The sequence below is a fragment of the Spermophilus citellus genome, assembly GCF_964194105.1.
Source record: "Spermophilus citellus genome assembly, chromosome: 15".
Taxonomy (NCBI): Eukaryota; Metazoa; Chordata; class Mammalia; order Rodentia; family Sciuridae; genus Spermophilus; species Spermophilus citellus.
In genome coordinates this window covers 86,868,714-86,888,776 of record NC_138195.1, presented here as the reverse complement: position 1 = coordinate 86,888,776, position 20,063 = coordinate 86,868,714, and the positions used below count along the sequence as shown (strand labels likewise).

Genomic DNA, 20,063 nt, shown 5'->3' with positions numbered 1-20,063 from the left:
CTCGAACCCAGCTCCTCACACGTGCTTGGTGAGCGCTCTACCACTGAGCCACAACCCTAGCCCCTGGATTTGATTCTAATCCAAAACACTCCGCATTTTCCATAAGCCTTAATTTTCCTTTAAAATTCCTCATTTTAAATCCTTAATTTTATAAAAATTAAAGACATGTCAATGCATATATTCTATTGTACAATCTACCTTCCTATTTCCTCTTCTAAATAATGATGAATTGGTAAGGATGCTGTCCAAATCTGATACTCTACTAACTTGTTAAACCATGTTTATGGAAGAAGATGATGTATTTGTCCACCACAAGAACATTTGACAAATGCTTTAATGGGGGGAAAAAACAATCTGGTTATATCACTTAGCCTTGAGTAATGGGAAAACAAACAAAATATGAAGTTTTTAGTTGTTGAGGTTTTAAGCAACTTATTCCACACTCCAGGAGCTTCAACTTTGCTTTATGTTACAGGAGTAGCAAACTGACATATATGTATGAAAGTAGATGTTTTCTTTTGTTTCTCGAGCCAAAAATATCAGTCAAATTCTAAATCTTATAAAAAATTTAAATCTGATTTATTGGGTAAGAGGTTCAATATAGAAACGCAAGTATATTACAAAACGTGAGTTGTGTTAATGAAGTTGATTCATGTAAAAATTTTTAGTCACAGAGTAAACTTTTGAGGAAAGAATATAATAAATTTTGAGGGGAAAAAAACATTTATATTCCTTACCTATAACAGCTTGCCTATAAGCATCCTTAAACCGATTGAGGTAATACCTATTTGCTGAGTTAACTCCATCTTTCATAACTCCTGCTAATTTCCTTTCCCCTGTTCTTGTAAAGTCACCCTGTTAAAAGAAAAAGCCATTTTGACAATTTATTCAAACATAAAATATTCTCAAAATCAATTCTGGGCTTTCATTTCAAGACTAGAATTATAAAGACTTCTATAATTTCCAAATCCTAACTTTAATAATTTTCAAATAGTGCAGTTAAGGTATTTATTAGTATTTGACTGATTCAAGCATGTCAAATAATTAAATATGCTATTTGTGGCACCAGTTTTCATACTTAGTTGGTATTTTAGGGTAAAGTCCTCCTTGGTAATTCGTAGAATTTCTAGAATTGACAGGCCAAAACAAAAGATTTTCAAGACTTTGGTATGATATTCAAAAACCAAATTTCTGAAGTGTAAAATGTGGATAGTTCCCTAGAATTTATTATAACAGAATTTAACCAGTGTGTGCATATGTGTAGATGAGTAGAAAGGGAAGACCATGATTTCCGTGGATCACTGCACATGTACAACAATCCAAAAAGGGTTTAAACTTCTGTTTTTCACAACAAACATGGCAGAGAAGATCCTTAGAGAGGCAGTAACTTACTTTTAATGCAAGAAAGATACATTCTTTCTTTTCCCATTCCAATCCCTCTTTCTAGCCAAGACAATCTCAAATACAGGCCTCATCCTTAAACTGAAATTTAAGGACCATGCTCCTAATCAGGCCATTCTTGGGGAATATTTGTAAAGCAATAACTATTACAGAGACATAAACATGAATCCCAAAGAAGTTTAAAATCAAATGGGGTGGGGGAGCGGTCTTATTCTTTTTTTGTTTTTAAATATTTATTTATTTTTTAGGTGTAGATGGACACAACACAATGCCTTTATTTTTATATGGTGCTGAGGATCGAACCTGGGTCCCAGGTCCCACCCGTGCTGGGCCACAATCCCACCACTGAGCCACAATCCTAGCACCACATTCTTTAAATAATAAAATGTACAAGAACTTCTAAAGCTAATTTTTATATTTATCATTCAACCAAAAAGATGGACTATGTGATGCTTGTTAAGCCCTTAATAGTACAATTTGTAAAAGAAATATCCTGAGATGAACTATTAACTTGAAGAAAAATTAACAAAAACCTAATTTAACAAATTTGACTACTTCCTATTGCCCACAAAGAGCAATACACACAAAGGCAGCATTTGGTTTCCAGAGAATATATTTACATTTAAAATTTTATGAAGACTAGCTATATGAGATTGTCAAAGACTTACAACAGAAAATAATAAAGTACTTCTCCAGCACTTACTATGTGTTAGGGAATGTTCTAAATTCTTACAAGCATTTAAGTCTATTTCTATGATGACCTTTTACAATATGCCTAGTCTTATTGCAAATGAGACAGAAACTAAGTGACTTACACAAGGTCACAGAGTTTAGGATTAGAATTCAAATTCAGCAAAGACAAATTATCATAATAGAGACCAAGTTCTGCCAATAGATATGCTTTGTTTTATCTCTACCCAGTTTTAAAATCCATTCACAGAAAATTCCAGATTTCTAGGCTCCCTTGAAAAACAAAGATATAGCAACAGAGGGCCTCCTAGGGAAACAGTGGACTGGCCCCCTCCAGGAACAGTAAATGCTCTCCTCAGTCTACTTCTCCCTCTGATCTAATGATAACCTGCTTGAGTCACATTACCTGGTAGCTGTAGGAATTTGAATGAATGACCTCTGCCTTAGCCAAACATTCCAGAAGGGAATAAACTACACAGACCTGTCATCTGTAGTCTAGATAACTCTCTCTCAAAAACAAAGTTGATCATAGTCTAATCTGCATCCCACAGAACAATCCATAATTGCTTGCTGCACACATTCACCTTCAGAGCAGCTGTCCCAGCATACTGTCTGCTAATGGAGTCACCATTGTTAGCCCACATTATCTGGTAGATTCGATTACACTTCACAGGTAATGGCTGCTCCGGGAGCATCACACCTAATTTTTTCAGCTAAAAAGAACACATTGTTAGATTATATATGAGCCTAGAAACCATAGCATCAAATGTGTACTGTATAAAAAGGAAACATATTGACATAAAATTTAGGACCCTTACATTTTAAAATTTTTTTCTGACATTTTAAAATAAAACACTGTTAAAATACAGCTTTATGAATTACTATAGTTGAATAATATATACTTTTCATGGGGGGGGCAGAGCTCGTCAGGAATTTGAACCTAGGACCTCTTGCATTTGTTATAATTTTTAATGTATTGTCTCACACTATTATATGTTAAATTCTTTGTTTTAAATTTGCCTACAAAATAAAACTAAATATCAGAAAAGCATAAGGAAAAATAATATTAACAGCAGCAAAGTAGTGAGTGCCCAGTAAATGTGAATTCTACTCTAGAGTTCTAAGAGTTTTTTCACATGAATTATCTCATTTACTCATCATAACACTATATACATCAATACTTTTATTAAAATATGACAATATTAAGGTTTGGAGAGGTTAAGGTCTATGGTAGAGTCAAAACCTAGCATGTGATAGAGCCAGACTTAAATTCAGAAGCCTGGCTATTCAAACACTACATAAGACAAAGATTCAGTCACAAGGTTGTATCACAAAAAACAAAACACAAAAATCTAGAAACCATGCTAGGTATTTTCACTTAGGTAATTATTTATTTACTTACTGCAGTAGTAATTATTTATTTACTTACTGCAGTACCAGTAAGTATGCAGGGCCTCACACATGCTGGCCTCTGAACTGAGATCCTCCTGCCTCAGCCTCCTGAGTAGCTGGGATTATAGGCATATACCACCATAACTGGCTCACTATGGGGATTTAATTTTCAAATTCATTCACTTTAGGAATTTATATAATACAGGAACTTTATTATTTGGGTGTTGGAAGACTGAGAGATCTAAAATGGAACACTGAGGTAAGAGAGATGATAGAAAACAATGAAGGAAATAGCTGCCACCCATAGGGCTAGGATAGAAGGGTAGCCACTTTATTCAACTTATTTCTAATAAAGTTTGTGATTTTCAAGTTTTAAAGCAACAGTGATGTTTATATTCTATAAATGTTCCATAGAACATCTGGAATTTGAAAAAATATTTCATTGTTTATTTATACATAAAAAACATTTAAAAATGATTATTTAGAATGAAATGAATGGACTCCAAGTTACCTGCTGTTCCATGACCACTCGTGCGATGGCAGCTTGGACCACATTGGTGCGATCCAGACAGTCCATGCAATTAACTCGAAAAATCCCTTCTTGTTTACATATTACCCCAGCTTGATCAACCCTTTTCAAAAACAGTATAGGACTATTTTACAATTTGAAATACTTTAATACATTTTTCAAAAAACAATTTTTTTTGGGGGGGAAGGTACCAGGGATTGAACTCAGGGGCACTTGACCACTGAGCCACATCCCCAGCCTTATTTTTTATTTTATTTAGAGAAAGGTCTCACTGAGTTGCTCAGTGCCTCACTTTTACTGAGGCTGGCTTTGAACCCACAATCCTCCTGCCTCAGCCTCCACAGCTGCTGGGATTACAGGTGTGGGCCACCATGCCTGGCTCAAAAACCACAATTCTTTAAAGTATAACAATAACAGAGCAGCATTAGTTAGCAATGTTCTTGGAATATCATTATGTGCCAGGAATTATTGAGTCTTTTACAGACAGTGTTGTTAATTTACACAGTAAGTTGACAGTGACAAAATTATCCCCATTTTAGAAAACACAGCAAAACTGAGGTACAGAGAAAGAGTGATTTGTCACAAATCATATAACTACTAACTACTAGGCAGAGCTGAAAACAGAGAGCACTTTTAACACCATCTCCTTCCTCCCCTTTCGATTCAAAGTAGAAATGCATCTACACTATCTGGAACAGACTAACCTACTTTACCGCCTAGTGAGGAGTCATGCAGCATGCCTTGTTCCTCTAATTTCTCTGGCCACCTGTTTAGTCTTAAAATCAAATTGAACGTTCTCTCCTGTCCTTTAAGCCATTTTTTTTCCCTACATTTACCTCCTGTAGCTGAAAATCATTTTCCTTCTCTGTTAATTTTGAATTGCCTGAAAATTGAGTACCTCTAAATCTTCTCTCCCATGTTAGAGATGGTGAGAAGGAGAAAATGTGTACCAGAGAGCATGAAAAGGAATAAATGGATGTCCTTAAAGAATAGTTACAGAGCATTTTGCTTCATTTTGCCCAACCACCTGACATCTGTTCCCTGTTCAAAGCTAACACTGCCTACTGATCAACAGTATTGTCTTAAAAAGGAGAATACGAATTGGGAAGCAAAATAAACAAAACAAAAATGCTTTCTTAGGATGATGCTATTATTTTAAAGTTCAGTTGTACTAGACAAATGATTTCACATGACAGAGCGTTTTTCAGAATACCTTCTTATGAAATACCTACCAACACCATTTCATGTCAAGAATAATGTCATAAATGGCATCTGTTAGGGTTTGAACATTCTCAAACTTCATTCCTCGGCTAAAATCCATGTGAAAGAAAGAAAATAAAAATAAACTTAATTAAGATATAATTTTTTATCTTGGAAAAAATAAAGCAATTGTTATTACATGTATATGTGTTACTACAACAATGTATTACATAGCTAATTTTATAACTGTTTATAACTAATCTGCATTATGAAAGAAAGCACACCTAAAGAAAATACCAAAACATATTACACATATCAGAAGCTTCCCTCACCACCAAATCTCCAATATCTAGGCAAATTAACCCAAGTTAGAGCCAGGAGTATGGCAAAACAAAACATCAGCAACAACAACAAAAAACAAAGAAAATCCAAAGAACACCCAAAACACCTTGCTTTCAGAACACACAAATTAAAGACACCTTCAACAAATTCACCAATTGCCATTTTCCAGAGCAGACTCTATAGTTAAGTTAGTTCATACGGACAGAGTGTGACTAATAGAGTATGAGAAGACGATTTTTTAATAAGGAAACTCTGTTGTTTCTGCTAGGCTAGACCTAAGCAGAAAGGAAATGCTCTTCAACTGGTATTACAAAGCAAAAATGAAACTCTTAAGTCTCTGTCATTTTAGAACAGAACAATTAACTAAAATATTATTTTAGCCAAAATAAGGTCTATATGAAAATTAAAACAAATGACACTCTTTCCCTAACAAAATTTTTTCTTCCCAGCAATGAAAGGAGAAACGAAAGTCCTTGTGGCAGCATCTATCAATAACACTGCAACCGGGCTGGGGATGTGGCTCAAGCGGTGGTGCGCTCGCCTGGCAAGTGTGCGGCCTGGGTTCGATCCTCAGCACCACATACAAACAATGATGTTGTTGTGTCCGCCAAAAACTAAAAAATGAATATTAAAAATTCTCTCTCTCTCTACCGCTCTATCTCTCTCGCTCTCTCTTTAAAAAAAAATAAATAAATAACACTGCAACTGCTGAAAACTTATCTCAGGAAAGCATCTTACCAATGCTCATGGAAGTCAAAGGAAACGTAAGTGAGCTGTGAGTTGTTAAAGAGCAGCACTTGTTTAAGGTAAGCATCCCCAATAATCTTCTCTCTTCCTGCCTGGTCTACCAAGTTAATAATAACCTGTGATAATGAATAAAAGGAAAAAACTTAGGTTAATTATATATTAGAATCATAATGTGATTTTTAATGATTTATTTGAAATTAAGTTTTAGAATTTTTCTACAACCATGCCTAGAAATTAATCTACTCAAACATTAATTTTTCCTATGAAATTAAAATTCCACTTGTAACATAAACTTGGGATTAGATAATTATTTAAATCAATGGCATTAATAGCTTTTCTATACATTTGCAATAACCGATTAGAATATAAATATAGGACCATGTTTTCATTGTATAACAGTATTTTAAATGTCTAGAATAATTTTAAAAGAAATAAATAAAACCAGCATACTGAACATTATAAAACTGCTGAAATTTGTAAAAGAAAATCTGAATAAATGGAGATATGTATCATGTTGCTGAATGGCAAGATTCAACATTGTAAAGACGTCAATTCTCCCCAAGTTAATATATATACTCAATAATCTCAATCAAAATTTGACATATTAATTCTAAAGTTCATTTGGAAGAGTAAATACAAAGAAAAAATTTGGAAACTAATAATAAAGAAGAATTTGCCCCACCGGAGAGCAAAATACATTCTACATAGCAATTAAAACTGTGGAACTGGAGTAGAAACAGGTAACTGACTCAATGGAACAGGACTGATGGCCCAGACAAAGATCTAAGTCCACTGAGAAATCTAAGATACACTAACCATACCACTATGGCGAATATGGACTTTTCTATCAATGGTATTGGGATAACTATATCCCCAAGGGTATTAGATAATTATCCAATGTCTCTGGGATATATGGGGGCCATACATTAGCTCTCTACATCTCATTAATTATAGAGAAAATAAATCCTAGACATATTATAATCTAATTTTTTCCCTCAATTTTTAGAAAAAAAACAACTTAATGTTTCCATAATCACAGGTTGGGACGTGACTTTTCAAGCACAACATAAAAAGCCGAGGGCATAAAGGAAAATATGGATAGATGTAATAACAAAAATTTTAAGCCTGTATGCCACTGACAATATAAGGTTAAAAAAAAAAAAAAGACTACCCAGGAGAATATACCAGCAACATGAAAACCAAAAATATGTAAAGAATATAATAAATCCAATAAGGAAACATTAGGTAAATTCACAAAAGAGAATGTATAAATAGCCAATAAATATGAGGTTACAGCCTTGTTAATAAATAAATGAAATAGAAAACTAGTTTTTACCTGTATATAGGCAAATGTGAATACTAAATACAGACAGTATTGGTAAATGTTGGGAAACGAACCCAGTTTCCATTGTTCCTGGCAGTGTGAACTGTGTGTGCTCTTTTTTGGGAGCAACAAAGTGGTAGGTCAACTTTAAATAGATATACTGTCTGATCCAGCAATTTTATTTCCAGAAATTTATTCTATAAAACACACAAGAATCCCAAAATATATAGAAGATGTTTTCTGGAGACTTTTTATAATAACAAAATAACTCGTAAAATAACTAGTATATTCTAAAGATCTACCAATGGAGAAATGGTTAACTAGCAGCCATAAAATCTTAAGTGAAAACAGTTGCAGAACAGTATACAGGATATGGCTCTCTTTTTGACTTAAGTTTTGAATTGTGAATATGCATGTGTTAAGGTGTTTTCTGCTGCAAATGACAAGCCACTGACTCAAATCAAGTAGCATGGTTCCAGAATGGCTAAATTCAGAGGTTCCCAGTACCCTCAAGGACACTGGTTCTTTCCACCTCCCCCCCCCCTCACCCCCAGTACTGGAGTTTGAACAGAGAATACTTGACCACTGAGCTACATCCCCAATTTTTTAAATTTCGAGACAAGGTCTTTCTAAATTGCTGAGGCTGTCTCCAACCCTCCAGAGTAGCTGGGATTATAGTGTGCACCACCAGGCTTGGAATTCTTTCTACCTTTTTTATTCTGCCATTCTTTTCATCTTTTTTATCCTACCAGCATATCAGTTAAGACTCTGGCTAGTTCTTTCAGTCTTGAGATAGCTGCAGCAGTTCCACATCAAATCCTGCCACAACAACCACAGGGGGACTATTGGTTCCTGTATCTCTTTTTATTAGAGCAGGAAATCTTTCCCCAACAGCCTCCCAGGGGACTTCTCTCCCATCATACTTTATTGGGCAAATCACCAATGAAGACACAGGCCCACGCCTAAGCCAATCACTAGCAAAATAAATGGTGCCACACAAGTGAGTCAGACCAACAGTAGACCCATCGCCCTGGAAAGCAATTACCCAGGAAAAGAAGGTAGATAAGCAAACACTGTTGGAGCACTGTTAGAAATCAGCAAGTGTCTGCTCAATACAGACACCAATAAAATTGATGTGAAAATCAAAAGGAAGCAGGGGTAAGTGTAGGTTATTTTTTCTGCTTACACACCTCAGTACCACTCCAATTTTATGATGTGCCACTTTTAAAATGTGTTCTATTCTTTTAATGCTACTTACAATTACACATATCACTAATAAATGAACTTACATTGTTCAAATACAGAATAGGGCCAAATCCTCCTTTACCACAACCCAATCCCGAAGTCCTCCTTGACAATAACTCCTTTATCAGTTGGATGTGTCCTTTCAGATCACATAATTGCATTTCTGTACACTTGTGCATGCCATATATGTGTGTGGATAGGTGAATAAGAACTACTTATATGTAACTGACACAGTTTTGTTTTGTTGGATGTTTAAACTCACATACCACATGCTGTTAATAGTTTTTTATCTTCTTGCTCCACAATGTGATTTTAATATCTTTCCATCTTAGTATGTGTGGACCTACCTAATTCATTTTAAGCAACATTTATATATGCTGTATTTTATCATTGTCTACCTGATGAATACTAGTTTGTTTTTTATTCTGCAATGCATGTTTTTGTATGTGTCTTCTGGATTGAATATGTTTCTCTCAAGTAAATTTAAATTTTTCCCATTCAAGTTCCAGTTGTTCTACATTCTTGCCAAAACTTGGTATTTCTCATCTTTTTCATTTTAGCCATTTTGGTATGTGAGTCATGGTTTTAATTTACATTCCCTTGATGATTAATGAAGTAGAGCATCTTTTCATGGTTTTTTTGGCAGGATTTTTTGGGGGGTTGTACATTTTTTTAAAATACATTTTTAGTTGTAGATAGACACATAACTTTATTTATTTATTTTCATGTGGTGCTGAGGATCTAACCCAGTGCTTCACGTGTGCTAGGTAAGCGCTCTACTACTGAGCGACAACCCCAGCCCCTATACATCTTTTTAAATGAATTTATAAGAGCTTTTAAACATAAAAGAGATCTTTGTCATAGACATGCAATGGAAATCTTAAACATCTTCTCCCACTTTGTTAATTTTCTTTTCATTCTCTAATGGTTCCTTTTAATGAACAATAGTTCTTTATTTCAATAAGGTCAAATTTATCAACTTTTAAAATTATAATTAGTGTTTTTAAGTCATACATTATTTTAATAAAGTTTTAACACATGACACATAACATATATAACAGTATTTTCATATGTATAAGTTAATAAAGTTAAATAATCAATTGTGTTTTAATAAAAATTAATTTAAAGTCAAAGTCAAATCTATTAATTTTTTCATGTGTTTTTTAAAAAACTATTTCCTTTATGGGTATTACCCTGTATTAAACTGTTAATAAAATATATGCTATACAATCATACATTGAAAACATGGGAAGGGGCCGGGGTTGTAGTACAGCAATATGGCGCTTGCCTAGCACACGTGAAGCACTGGGTTCAATCCCTGGAACCATATAAAAAAAAAGTATTATGTCCATCTACAACTAAAAAATATTGAAAAGAAAAGAAAACATGGGAAAACAATGGTTAGTGCTCTTTTGAGTTCTACTTTAGACCCAAAATAAGAGATATTCTATATTGCTTTCTAAATGCTTTAATGTTTAACCTTTCACATTTATATCCATAATCTATCACAAATTGATTTTTGTATAAGGTATGTAGAATATCAAAAAGAAAAATTACTGTGTTAAACAGTATGTTTTGATTAATAATATTCAAAATGACTGTACCAAAATTGTGCTTCTGCTAACAATATGTAAGAGTTCAATATGTAAATTCCTGCCTTCATCTATTATTATATTCCTAATTTTTTTCTAATGTGAGAATTCCTTCCTGAGACTTTGTTTCATATTACATGAAGTTTATATATTAATTTGGAAAGAACTGAAATCTATTCAAATTGAGCCTTTCCTTCCAGGAACATGATATTTTCTCTCCATTTAAATCAGGTTTTCTTTTGTGTTCTTCCACAACTTTTTTCTTTTCCACATACATTTTATCTTTTTGTATGGCTACTACATTTTAGATTATTTCTTCCTATTTTATGTATTATTACTATAAGATAAATGCATCCCATGGCATTACACATTCAGAGTGGTCACTGCTAGTAGATAACATTACTATTATATATTAATCTTGTATCAAAATTATTGAACTTGTATTTCACTTAAAAGCTTTTAATTGATTTTGGATTATATGATTACATTCCTACATATGAGTTTATGAAAGATTAGCAGAGAAAAAACAAGATACTGAAAAATGCATATCAAATTGTTATCTCTAGTAGGTACAAAGAGGTAACAGTAACTGAGAGATGACTTTCAATTCTTAGTCTAGATACTTCTTGGATTGTTAATAATTAACTGATAGCAACTTCATCTATCTTATCCAAATACAGTCTAAAATAACTGGAGCCAATGTGGTGGCACACACCTATAATCCCAATGACTCCAGAGGCTGCGGCAGGAGGATCACAAGTTTGAGGTCTCAGCAACTTAGTGAGACCCTAAGCAACTTAATGAAATCCTGTCTCAAAATTAAAAAAAAAAAAAAAAATCTTAAAGGGCTGGGGATGTAGCTCAATAGTAGGGCACCCTTAGTTCAATCCCCAATACTGTAAAAATAAAATAAGTTGACTCCATAAATACTTTTTTAAAAAAATATTCTTAGTTTATACATGGTTTTTAACTTCATGACAGTTGCTGCTTTGTTTAATTATGAATAATAAATTGTATTTCTATGAAATTTAAAGAAATAGAAACACAGTCAATTCTATAGATAAAGAAACATTTTACTACTACATATCAAAGCCCACCTGTTTTTTGTAAATTTTCAGTTGTTCTTCGAAATGGGCACAGAAATAGGCAACAGTTTCCTTTTCACCTACAAAGAAGTGATACAAAATCTATTTTTCCTTCCCATGTTTAAGACAAATTACTGTCTATTCCATCTTTATCCTTACTTCTAAATAATTTATTGACAACTCAAACTTAAGATTGTCTAACTATTATTTTAAAATAAAATGCTAATGAGAGGATATAGCTTTTCTAATTTTACATTTATATTTCTCTTGAATTAAAATGCTTAATGGCTACTTACTATATTTTAATTTTGAAATAAACCCAACCAAATTACTCCTATTTAAATTAAAAAGATAAAGATACATCAACCCAATGATATGTTAAATTTTTAAAAATAACATTTATTTTTAAATATGCTCCCATAAGATTTCCCAAAGAATCTATGTTTGAATAATCTTTATTCCTATGGGAGGAGCAAGAATGCTTTACCACCAAGCATGTTTGTAATATTTTCTTATGCCATAAACTCTCTACTTGCAGTTAGTATCTAATCCTAAGGAGTTGCCAGGGCCAGCTTTGGCAAAATGTAAACTTTGAGTTCAACATTTTATAACTTGTCTGAATAACCTGAATTGGAACCCATAAATATCTTTTGCCTGCAACATTTCAGTTAGCTCTCAGATATAGCTACCAACTAATTCCCCAAGAAAAAATGCTTAGCTTGCTTCTAATTTGTCAAGTGTATAAGTAATGTAATTGAGCACATTCCATTTTAATGCTTTCTAACCCCATACCTCTGTATAGCATGTACTTTGTCTTTTCAGATGTTTTGTTTTGTTAGCAGCTGGGTCTTAGATGAAACCTTATAATGGTTAAAATAACAGAGTTTGACAACTTCAGACATCCAGGAAATTACCTGACATAGAACTTCTTAATCTTAACACCTAAAAGCCCCATTCTTTTAATAACTGAATTCCCTGCTGTGAAATCTCTGTGCAAATGTCATACTAAAATAGTCATTCAACTGATATTTAACAATAAAAACAACAGGGAAAAAAATAAAATGCTAAGCCAAAGATCTGTGATTGTTTTTCCCTATTAGACTACACTAAAACACCTGGAAGTGCCAACTGTGAAACTATGACATTTAGTATTTATATATCCAGTCTACTTTTCACAAAAGGTTTCATGTGACTTACAATTAAAAAAATAAAAATCACTCTAATACAATGATATTTTAAAAACTGAGGTCTTACTGAATTATCCCAAAGAACACAAATTAACTTTTGAGGAAAAAAATACTATAAGAAAAAATTTTAAAAGCAACCACATTTAGTACTCTAATTAGATAAAAATGACTTAGTACTACAATGCTGAAGTTAAAATACTGGAAGAAAATGAAATTCTCAATTAAAAAATAAATTACATTTGAGTAAAGTTTTCTCATTTTTTTTTTTGGCAGATTTCATCTTTAAGCTATTCCCTGCCTCTACAAATATTGACTACAGGTACCCTTTTTTCAAAGTTAAACATTTAATAAAGCAGTCTTCAAAGAAACAGCAATTTAAAAATCTGTGAAATAAGGTGGTTTACTGTTGTAGAAACCTTTTTATTTATTTATTTACTTATTTATTTTTGTGGTACTGGGGATTGAACCCAGGGGCACTTTACCACTGAGCTACATCCCCAGCCCTTTTTATTTTTATTCTGAGACAGGGTCTCACAAAGTTGCTCAAGTTGGTCTCAAACTTGCCATCCTCCTGCCTCAGCCTCCCAGATAGCTGGGATGACAGGCATGTGCCACAGCACCCATCTTGGAGAAAGTTTTTTTTTTTTTTAAGTATTTATTTTTTAGGTGTAGATGGACACAACACAATGCCTTTATTGTTATGTGGTGCTGAGGATCGAACCCGGGTCCCGCCCGTGCTAAGGGAGCGCTCTACCGCTGAGCCACAATCCCAGTCCCAAGAAAATTTTAATGTTAAATAAATGACTCAGTCAACTATTACTATCCTGTGAGTATTATATCACTTTCTACTACATTTCACAGTAAGCGTTTTTGGTTTTGTTTTTGTGGTTCTGGGGATCAAACCCAGGCTTTGCACATGCTAGGCAAGCACTTCACCATCAAGCAACATCCCCAGCCCTAAGAGTTATCATTTTGAATGAACTATATGGCAAAGCACTTCTAAAGCTACCAAGTACCTAATTTTTAAAAAATCATTCTCTCTGAAATAATCATTTGCAAACCAAATAAATGACATGCTTACTTTTGTCCAGCCGAGGTCTTGGATTATATCGATACCCAACTTGGCTCCAAAAGACAGGCACCGAGCCTCGAGTTTGAATAAATGACAGGGTATGATTATGAACATGAATTAATTGCTCAGTCTCCACATAATTTGCAACATTTCCATTTTTATCCACTCCTCTTCGTTTATAGCGCATTCCTGAAAGAAAATTAAAACAGAAAATGGCAACATTTTAAAAACTTTAGTCTGAGTAGATGAGGCTTCCTAATTAAATATAAGTCTTCCAGGAAAGCCTCGGGGATCCTACCTACAACTGGCGGGCAGAACAGTATCAATTTACCCCAAATCATAACTGTATGCATTTTGTTTTTAAAAAGTTCAATCTAAACCAGCTCCTCTAAACTGAAAGAGAAAGGCTCCCCCAAAGGCACTAGCACTCAGGAAGAATTTACCACTGGGGTACAGGCTGTCAGTTGGAACACTAATATTTAAAAGCACATCCCAAGTGACTTCCTTCTCTTCTGTATATATAAATCTCCTTTTCTATCTCATTTTGCTAACTCTCCTCTAATTAATCCTCTTCAAAAATTAGTCCCTAATTACATCACTATTTAGAGTCACCAAGCACTTTAAAGTCAACTGTGCTTCCAAATCCATAACCATCATTAGCATTTCAACACATCTGCAGCTTTTCCATTCTTGTCTGGATCTAATTTGTATACAATTATAGCCCTCTACTCACCTGCTCTGTGCCTACTCCGCCGTGAAATGAGAGCCACTAGAAATCGTGGGTGAATGTCATCTACACAGGTGGACTCCTGTGGGGGGGTCTCTGGGCTGCTTTTCTCATCATCAGATGATTCATTATAATTAACCACAAGTTCTTCAATCTGCACAAAACCTTGGATAATGGGGATAATCCAAAAGTCCACATCTGGCATCTGAAAACAAAATGAACAATGCATTGTTTATATTCTGCATAGTACTGTTACTTTCTTAAGGCAAACAAGAGTCAGCACATACATGTCAGCTTATTAGAGGCAGAAACCTTCCATTCTTCACCCATATTTCTGCTTACTGAACACTAAGGGAGGAAGGAAAGAAAAGAGATTTAAATGAATTGTGGTTTCAATTGCCAAAAAAAAGAAAAGAAGGCCTTTCCTTTTCTTTAGTGATCATTTTAAAAGAGCTGAGAGTGAAGGTAACACAGGAGAGAGTGCATGGGTAGAAATTCAAGCTCCACCACTCACAAAAGTGCTGAAGGAAATGGCCCACACCATGCCTCAATGTCCTCCTCCCTGAGATAGGAATAACTAATACTTCATAAGGTTATTGTGAAAGCTAAGTGAATTATATATGTAAAGTGTTTAACACAGCGCCTGCCATAGAGTAAGTATTTCACAAATGTAACTTTTGTGATTATTCTTTTTGGTATACAAAAATAAGGCTTTAAAGTTGTTTTTTTAATTTTTACTTATTTTTTAGAGGTAGGGTCTATGTTGCCCAAGCTGATCTCAAACTCCTTGACTCAAATAATCCTGCTACTGCTACCTCAGCATTATGAGCATCTGGGGCTATGGTATGTACCACAATGTTCAGATCCTTAAAAGTTGATTTTCAGCTCACTATCATATTAAGGCTTTAATAAAATGCAATCAACTCTTATTGATTTTTTTTTTAAAGAGAGGGTGAGAACGAGAGAGAGAGAGAGAGAGAGAGAGAGAGAGAGAGAGAGAATTTTTTTTAATATTTATTTTTCAGTTTTCGGCGGACACAACATCTTTGTTTGTATGTGGGGCTGAGAATCAAACCCGGGCCGCACGCATGCCAGTCGAGCGCGCTACTGCTTGAGCCACATCCCCAGCCCTCTTATTGATTATTATGAAACACATAAGTCCACTTTATTTTCTAGTTTAGAAAAACACTTGCTTCACCAAAATAAAATCCAAACAGTAAATGAACAACAACCAAACAAACATTGTACTGCTAGGTATTGAACTCAGGCCTCACACACGCTAGGCAAGCATTCCACTACTAAGCTAAGTCCCCGGTCCTATACATCTTATTTTAAAATGTCAACCAACATAATTAGGAGAGTATAGATTAGAGTTAGAGATTTTCCTCCTTTCTTTCAGAATAAGTATATTCAGATTTCTCAATTGACTATATGCAGAGAATATAAAAAGCCTCCGGAAAGCTATTCTTAGTTCTACATTCTCTCATCTTCCTAACTGGACGCAGCCTTGATCTCAGCATCAGTTTCAAATCCACCTTTTTCTATAACCAGGTAGTCCAGGTTCCATCTGTTTTGTTTTGTTTAGAGAGCCTCCAGATAGGATTTTAGGAAGGCAGAATTGAAACAGTGAGGTGACAGGTCAACTGCATTCATTATTCTTCATCACCATTTTCACTATTTGTGTTTTTATTCTAGCCACAACTGCAAGGCTCATGACAAGAACAGAGAAATGTGTTTTGCCAAATGTCACCTATATTTCAAGTATCAGTTTTAAGTGGTAATGTAAATCTTTTTGAGAAAACTCAGCAGAATATAATTCAATATTGTCATAATACACAACAAGTTCTCATTATACTTATTGTGCATGCGTTTATTTTTCCTGTCACCAGGTTTTGGTGGTCATAGTTTGATCAGCTTTATAAATAGAGGTGAGAACAATTTCAAACTTCACACCACTAAATAAAGTGAAAATCATTTATTCAAACCACACTTATGGAAAGAAAAAGAAAGGAAGAAAAATTCTGAAGGTTAAGAAAAAGATTAACATATGATCCTATTTAGCTATTTGCCTGCTTTGTTTAGTATCCAAAACAGTAAGTGGCAATAGCAAGGCTTCAATAAATATTTGTTGATTGAATGAATGAACTATCTTTGCATGGTCATAATTCTCCAACATAAGTAAAAGGGAAGGAAGAAAGTGATTATCAAGCAAGAAAGAACCTCTGACGAGATGTAATTATCTCATTATATTCTGTGTCTTCTCTGAATCAAACATTGGCAGTATTGGAATGGCCTTAGGGATTTATCTACTCCAATTCCCAGATGAGAAAAAAAGAGGGAAAAGGAAGGAAGTGAGTGGTACCATTACAGGAAACGGGGGCTTCAACATTTGACTGGGTACAAACAAAATACTTCTTCATAGGAACTCTTTGGACATTAGTTTCACAGCCTTGTATTACAACTATCTTGTAGAAACCTAGGCAATGGAACTGAAAACTGCCTTAAAGGAATGCCTTGATTTTTCCTAGCTAACTAATTCCCTTCCATAGGGGAAAACATAGTGAGATTTAAAAATTTATCTTAATGCAATTTTAAAAAATTTGCTAACAACTATAATTTAGGATTATATAACAACTATAACTTTAGAAACTACTCACACCAATCTCAGTAAGATCTCGTATCATATATTTATTCCAGAAAAATCGGTCATCAACCTAGAAAAAAAACAGAGATAATCCAGTTCAAAAACACATTATTTCAGTTTTTTTACAAAAGACGAAAGGGTCAGCAACTGTTCCAGAGGGCAAACCCTGCTTGTATCTGTGAGTTGTACCTTTTGCCAGAGAGGACGGCTGTCCTTCTCCCCAGTGCTCTGTCTCTGCACGGAATTGGTCAGGTCATAAGTCAAGCTATAATAAAAGGATTCTGAATCCATAAACATCTTTAGCAACTCTTCAAGTAATCTTCTCTCCAACTTCTCCTTTTCTTTACTTTCCTTAACCTATAAGAAATTAACCTACTATTACTGCAGGAATTAAATGTGAAGTATTTGAGTAAGGCTGGAAGTGAAGCTCCACGACAGAGAGCTTGCTTACCATGTACAAGGCCCTTAGTTCAATCCCCAGTACTAAACAAACAAACAAAAGTAAAATATATGGGTAATACAAGACTTCCAAGTTAGAATATGAGGAGACACTGCTTCATAGAACAAATAGTTTGAAAATAAATTTACTGGCAGAAATGTTACCCCTCAATTTAAAATTAGTTAAAGATGAATCAAACCCATATGAACTAAACTCTTACTTTCTTTTTATTAGGAGCAGACACATTGGATTTAATATGCGTAAAGGTCTTCAGTAGAAACTTTGAGTCATCAGGAGATGGTATAATCTTCTCTGGTTTGTTAATCCCAAAATGATGCTTCTTACAGAGCTAAATAATTAGGGAGAGAAAGATGATTCATTATTAATTAATAACTGCTTGTTAAATGTGTCTAAAAGTAAAGAAGTGAATGCTATTGATCATGCATTTGGGTTAAAAGTTCAAGAGTTAGTGAAACAACCAAGTAGACTAAGTATATAGAAAACAGCTGTTGTTTCAATGATTAAAAAACCACAGTAAAGATTTATATATTTAGGATTTAGAGGCAAAAAAATTCAGTTTAGGCCCATAATTACAATAAATTCTTATCTAATATAATTGCAGAATAAAATGTTCTAAGGTTATTAATGCTTTGAAAATTGGCATCTCCTCTGTCACAAGGTTTTAGCAGTCACAGTTTGAGAACAATCTCATACTTCATTCTCAATAGAGGCATGATAGATACCTTATTGAAGACACCAATAGTGAAAATTATTTATTTTGACATGTAGGATAAAGAATAAAAATTTTGCTAATACACATTTGCTATGCTTCAGGGTCATTATTAGAATCTGTCCTAAATATACATTCATGATCACTAATTGTTTTGGCTAAGAAGATATCTGGGATCTGCTCTATTAGGAATCTTAAAAGCTGGACATTTCAACCATTCCCCTTCTTCTATTCTTACAAACCCTAGTGAAATCAGCATAACAACATTTGATATGAGTCCAGAGATTAAATGTAAAGACACAATAGCCAGTGGTGAAATCCCAGCATCTCAGGAGGCTGAGGCAGGAGGATATCAAGTTCAAGGCCCATCTCAGCAACTTAGCAAGATCCTATCTAGAAATAAAAAATAAAATGAGCTGGGGGTATATACCCTTGGGTTCAATCCCCAGTACTACAAAAAAGGAAGGAAGGAAGAAAAACAGGAAGGGAAGAAGGAGTGATAATTAAGGGCTGCAGGAAATGTGTAATATAACAGATAAAGGTTAAGAGGAGGATGGGACCATAAGTGTGACTGGCTGAGAAAAGTGTAGGGTATGGAAAGTTCTAAAATAGGCTACCTGGTTAGAGTCAAGAGCTTTACATATTACTTCACATATCTCAACATATTCTGAAGGGTACACAATTTTATTAAGAATACATAGACCAATTTCATTTCTTCAACACTCTAGTTTTATAGCTAAACTATATGGGAAATTCATATTAAGAACTAAGTTATTAGATGGGGTTGTGGCTCAGTGGTAAAGCACTTGCCTAATACAAATGAGGCACTGGGGTCAATCCTCAGCACCACATAAAAACAAATAAACGAATAAAGATATTGTGCCCATCTATAATTAAAAAAAATTTTTTAAAGAACTGTTTATTAAATTCTAATGATTATTATTATTAGTGTCTTAACAAATAACAATTAACAGATGATGAGAACAAAAGCTAGTTCAAATTAAATTATAAAAAGGGAGAGAGCCAGGATCAGTGGCACATGTCTATAAACCCAGTCACTCAGGTAGGCTGAGACAGTAGGATGTCAAGTTTGAGGCCAGTCTGAGCAATTTAGCCAGGCCTTGTCTCAAAATAAAAATGAGAAGAATTGGGGATATAGCTCAGTGGTAGAGCACTTGCTTAGCATGCATAAGACCCTATCAATCCCCAGTACCACAAAAAAAGAAAAGAAAGAAAAATGAGAGAGAGACAAAGAAATTATCCTGTTTTATAAAATGTGGGTGTAGAGATTAATAACTGGATCAAGTTTTCAGATACGGTGAAATTTCTAGCTTATTAATGCCTTTTCAAAATCATTGTTATCAAAAATTATTCACATGTGTTCACAACATCACAAGTTTTTTCTTTTTTATATTATAGCATATATGCTCTTAAGTAAATTTGCATTTTATTAATCATAACCACATTGACATTTATCAGAAAGGGAAATCTATTTTTAGAAAAGGAGAAATACTTGCAAGCTGCTTCTGCATTCTGGGAAAGTGCAGAATTCACCTCAAAATTATTCATTCTTTTTCACAACCCTTAGACTGTGAAAGAGAATACTCTAGGCTAGTCTGATGATGGGGTCAGGCTGAAGGGAAATAAACTGTTTTGCATAATGAAAGATCTTTTTTTTCCCTTTCCAAATTTTTTATTAGTGCATTATAGTCATACA

General features: G+C 34.1%; 1 protein-coding gene across 10 annotated transcripts in view; it reads right to left on the bottom strand.

Moving 5' to 3' along the window:
• Positions 1–20,063, bottom strand: part of INPP5F (inositol polyphosphate-5-phosphatase F) — an 84,176-nt gene that overhangs the window by 12,292 nt on the left and 51,821 nt on the right. For 5 of the 10 annotated variants that reach the window (XM_081268073.1, XM_081268076.1, XM_081268070.1 and 2 more), the window contains 11 exons: positions 17,837–17,965; positions 17,367–17,534; positions 17,191–17,247; positions 14,540–14,738; positions 13,816–13,995; positions 11,560–11,627; positions 6,293–6,417; positions 5,245–5,322; positions 3,995–4,115; positions 2,676–2,804; positions 738–855 (listed from right to left, as the gene is read on the bottom strand). In XM_081268073.1, coding sequence (XP_081124199.1) covers positions 738–855; positions 2,676–2,804; positions 3,995–4,115; positions 5,245–5,322; positions 6,293–6,417; positions 11,560–11,627; positions 13,816–13,995; positions 14,540–14,738; positions 17,191–17,247; positions 17,367–17,534; positions 17,837–17,965 — 1,372 coding nt within the window. Of the gene's footprint in view, positions 1–737; positions 856–2,674; positions 2,805–3,994; positions 4,116–5,244; positions 5,323–6,292; positions 6,422–11,559; positions 11,628–13,815; positions 13,996–14,539; positions 14,739–17,190; positions 17,248–17,366; positions 17,535–17,836; positions 17,966–20,063 lie in introns of those variants that run through there. The other 5 variants (XM_081268077.1, XR_014018989.1, XM_081268074.1 and 2 more) reach the window with 5 other exon arrangements.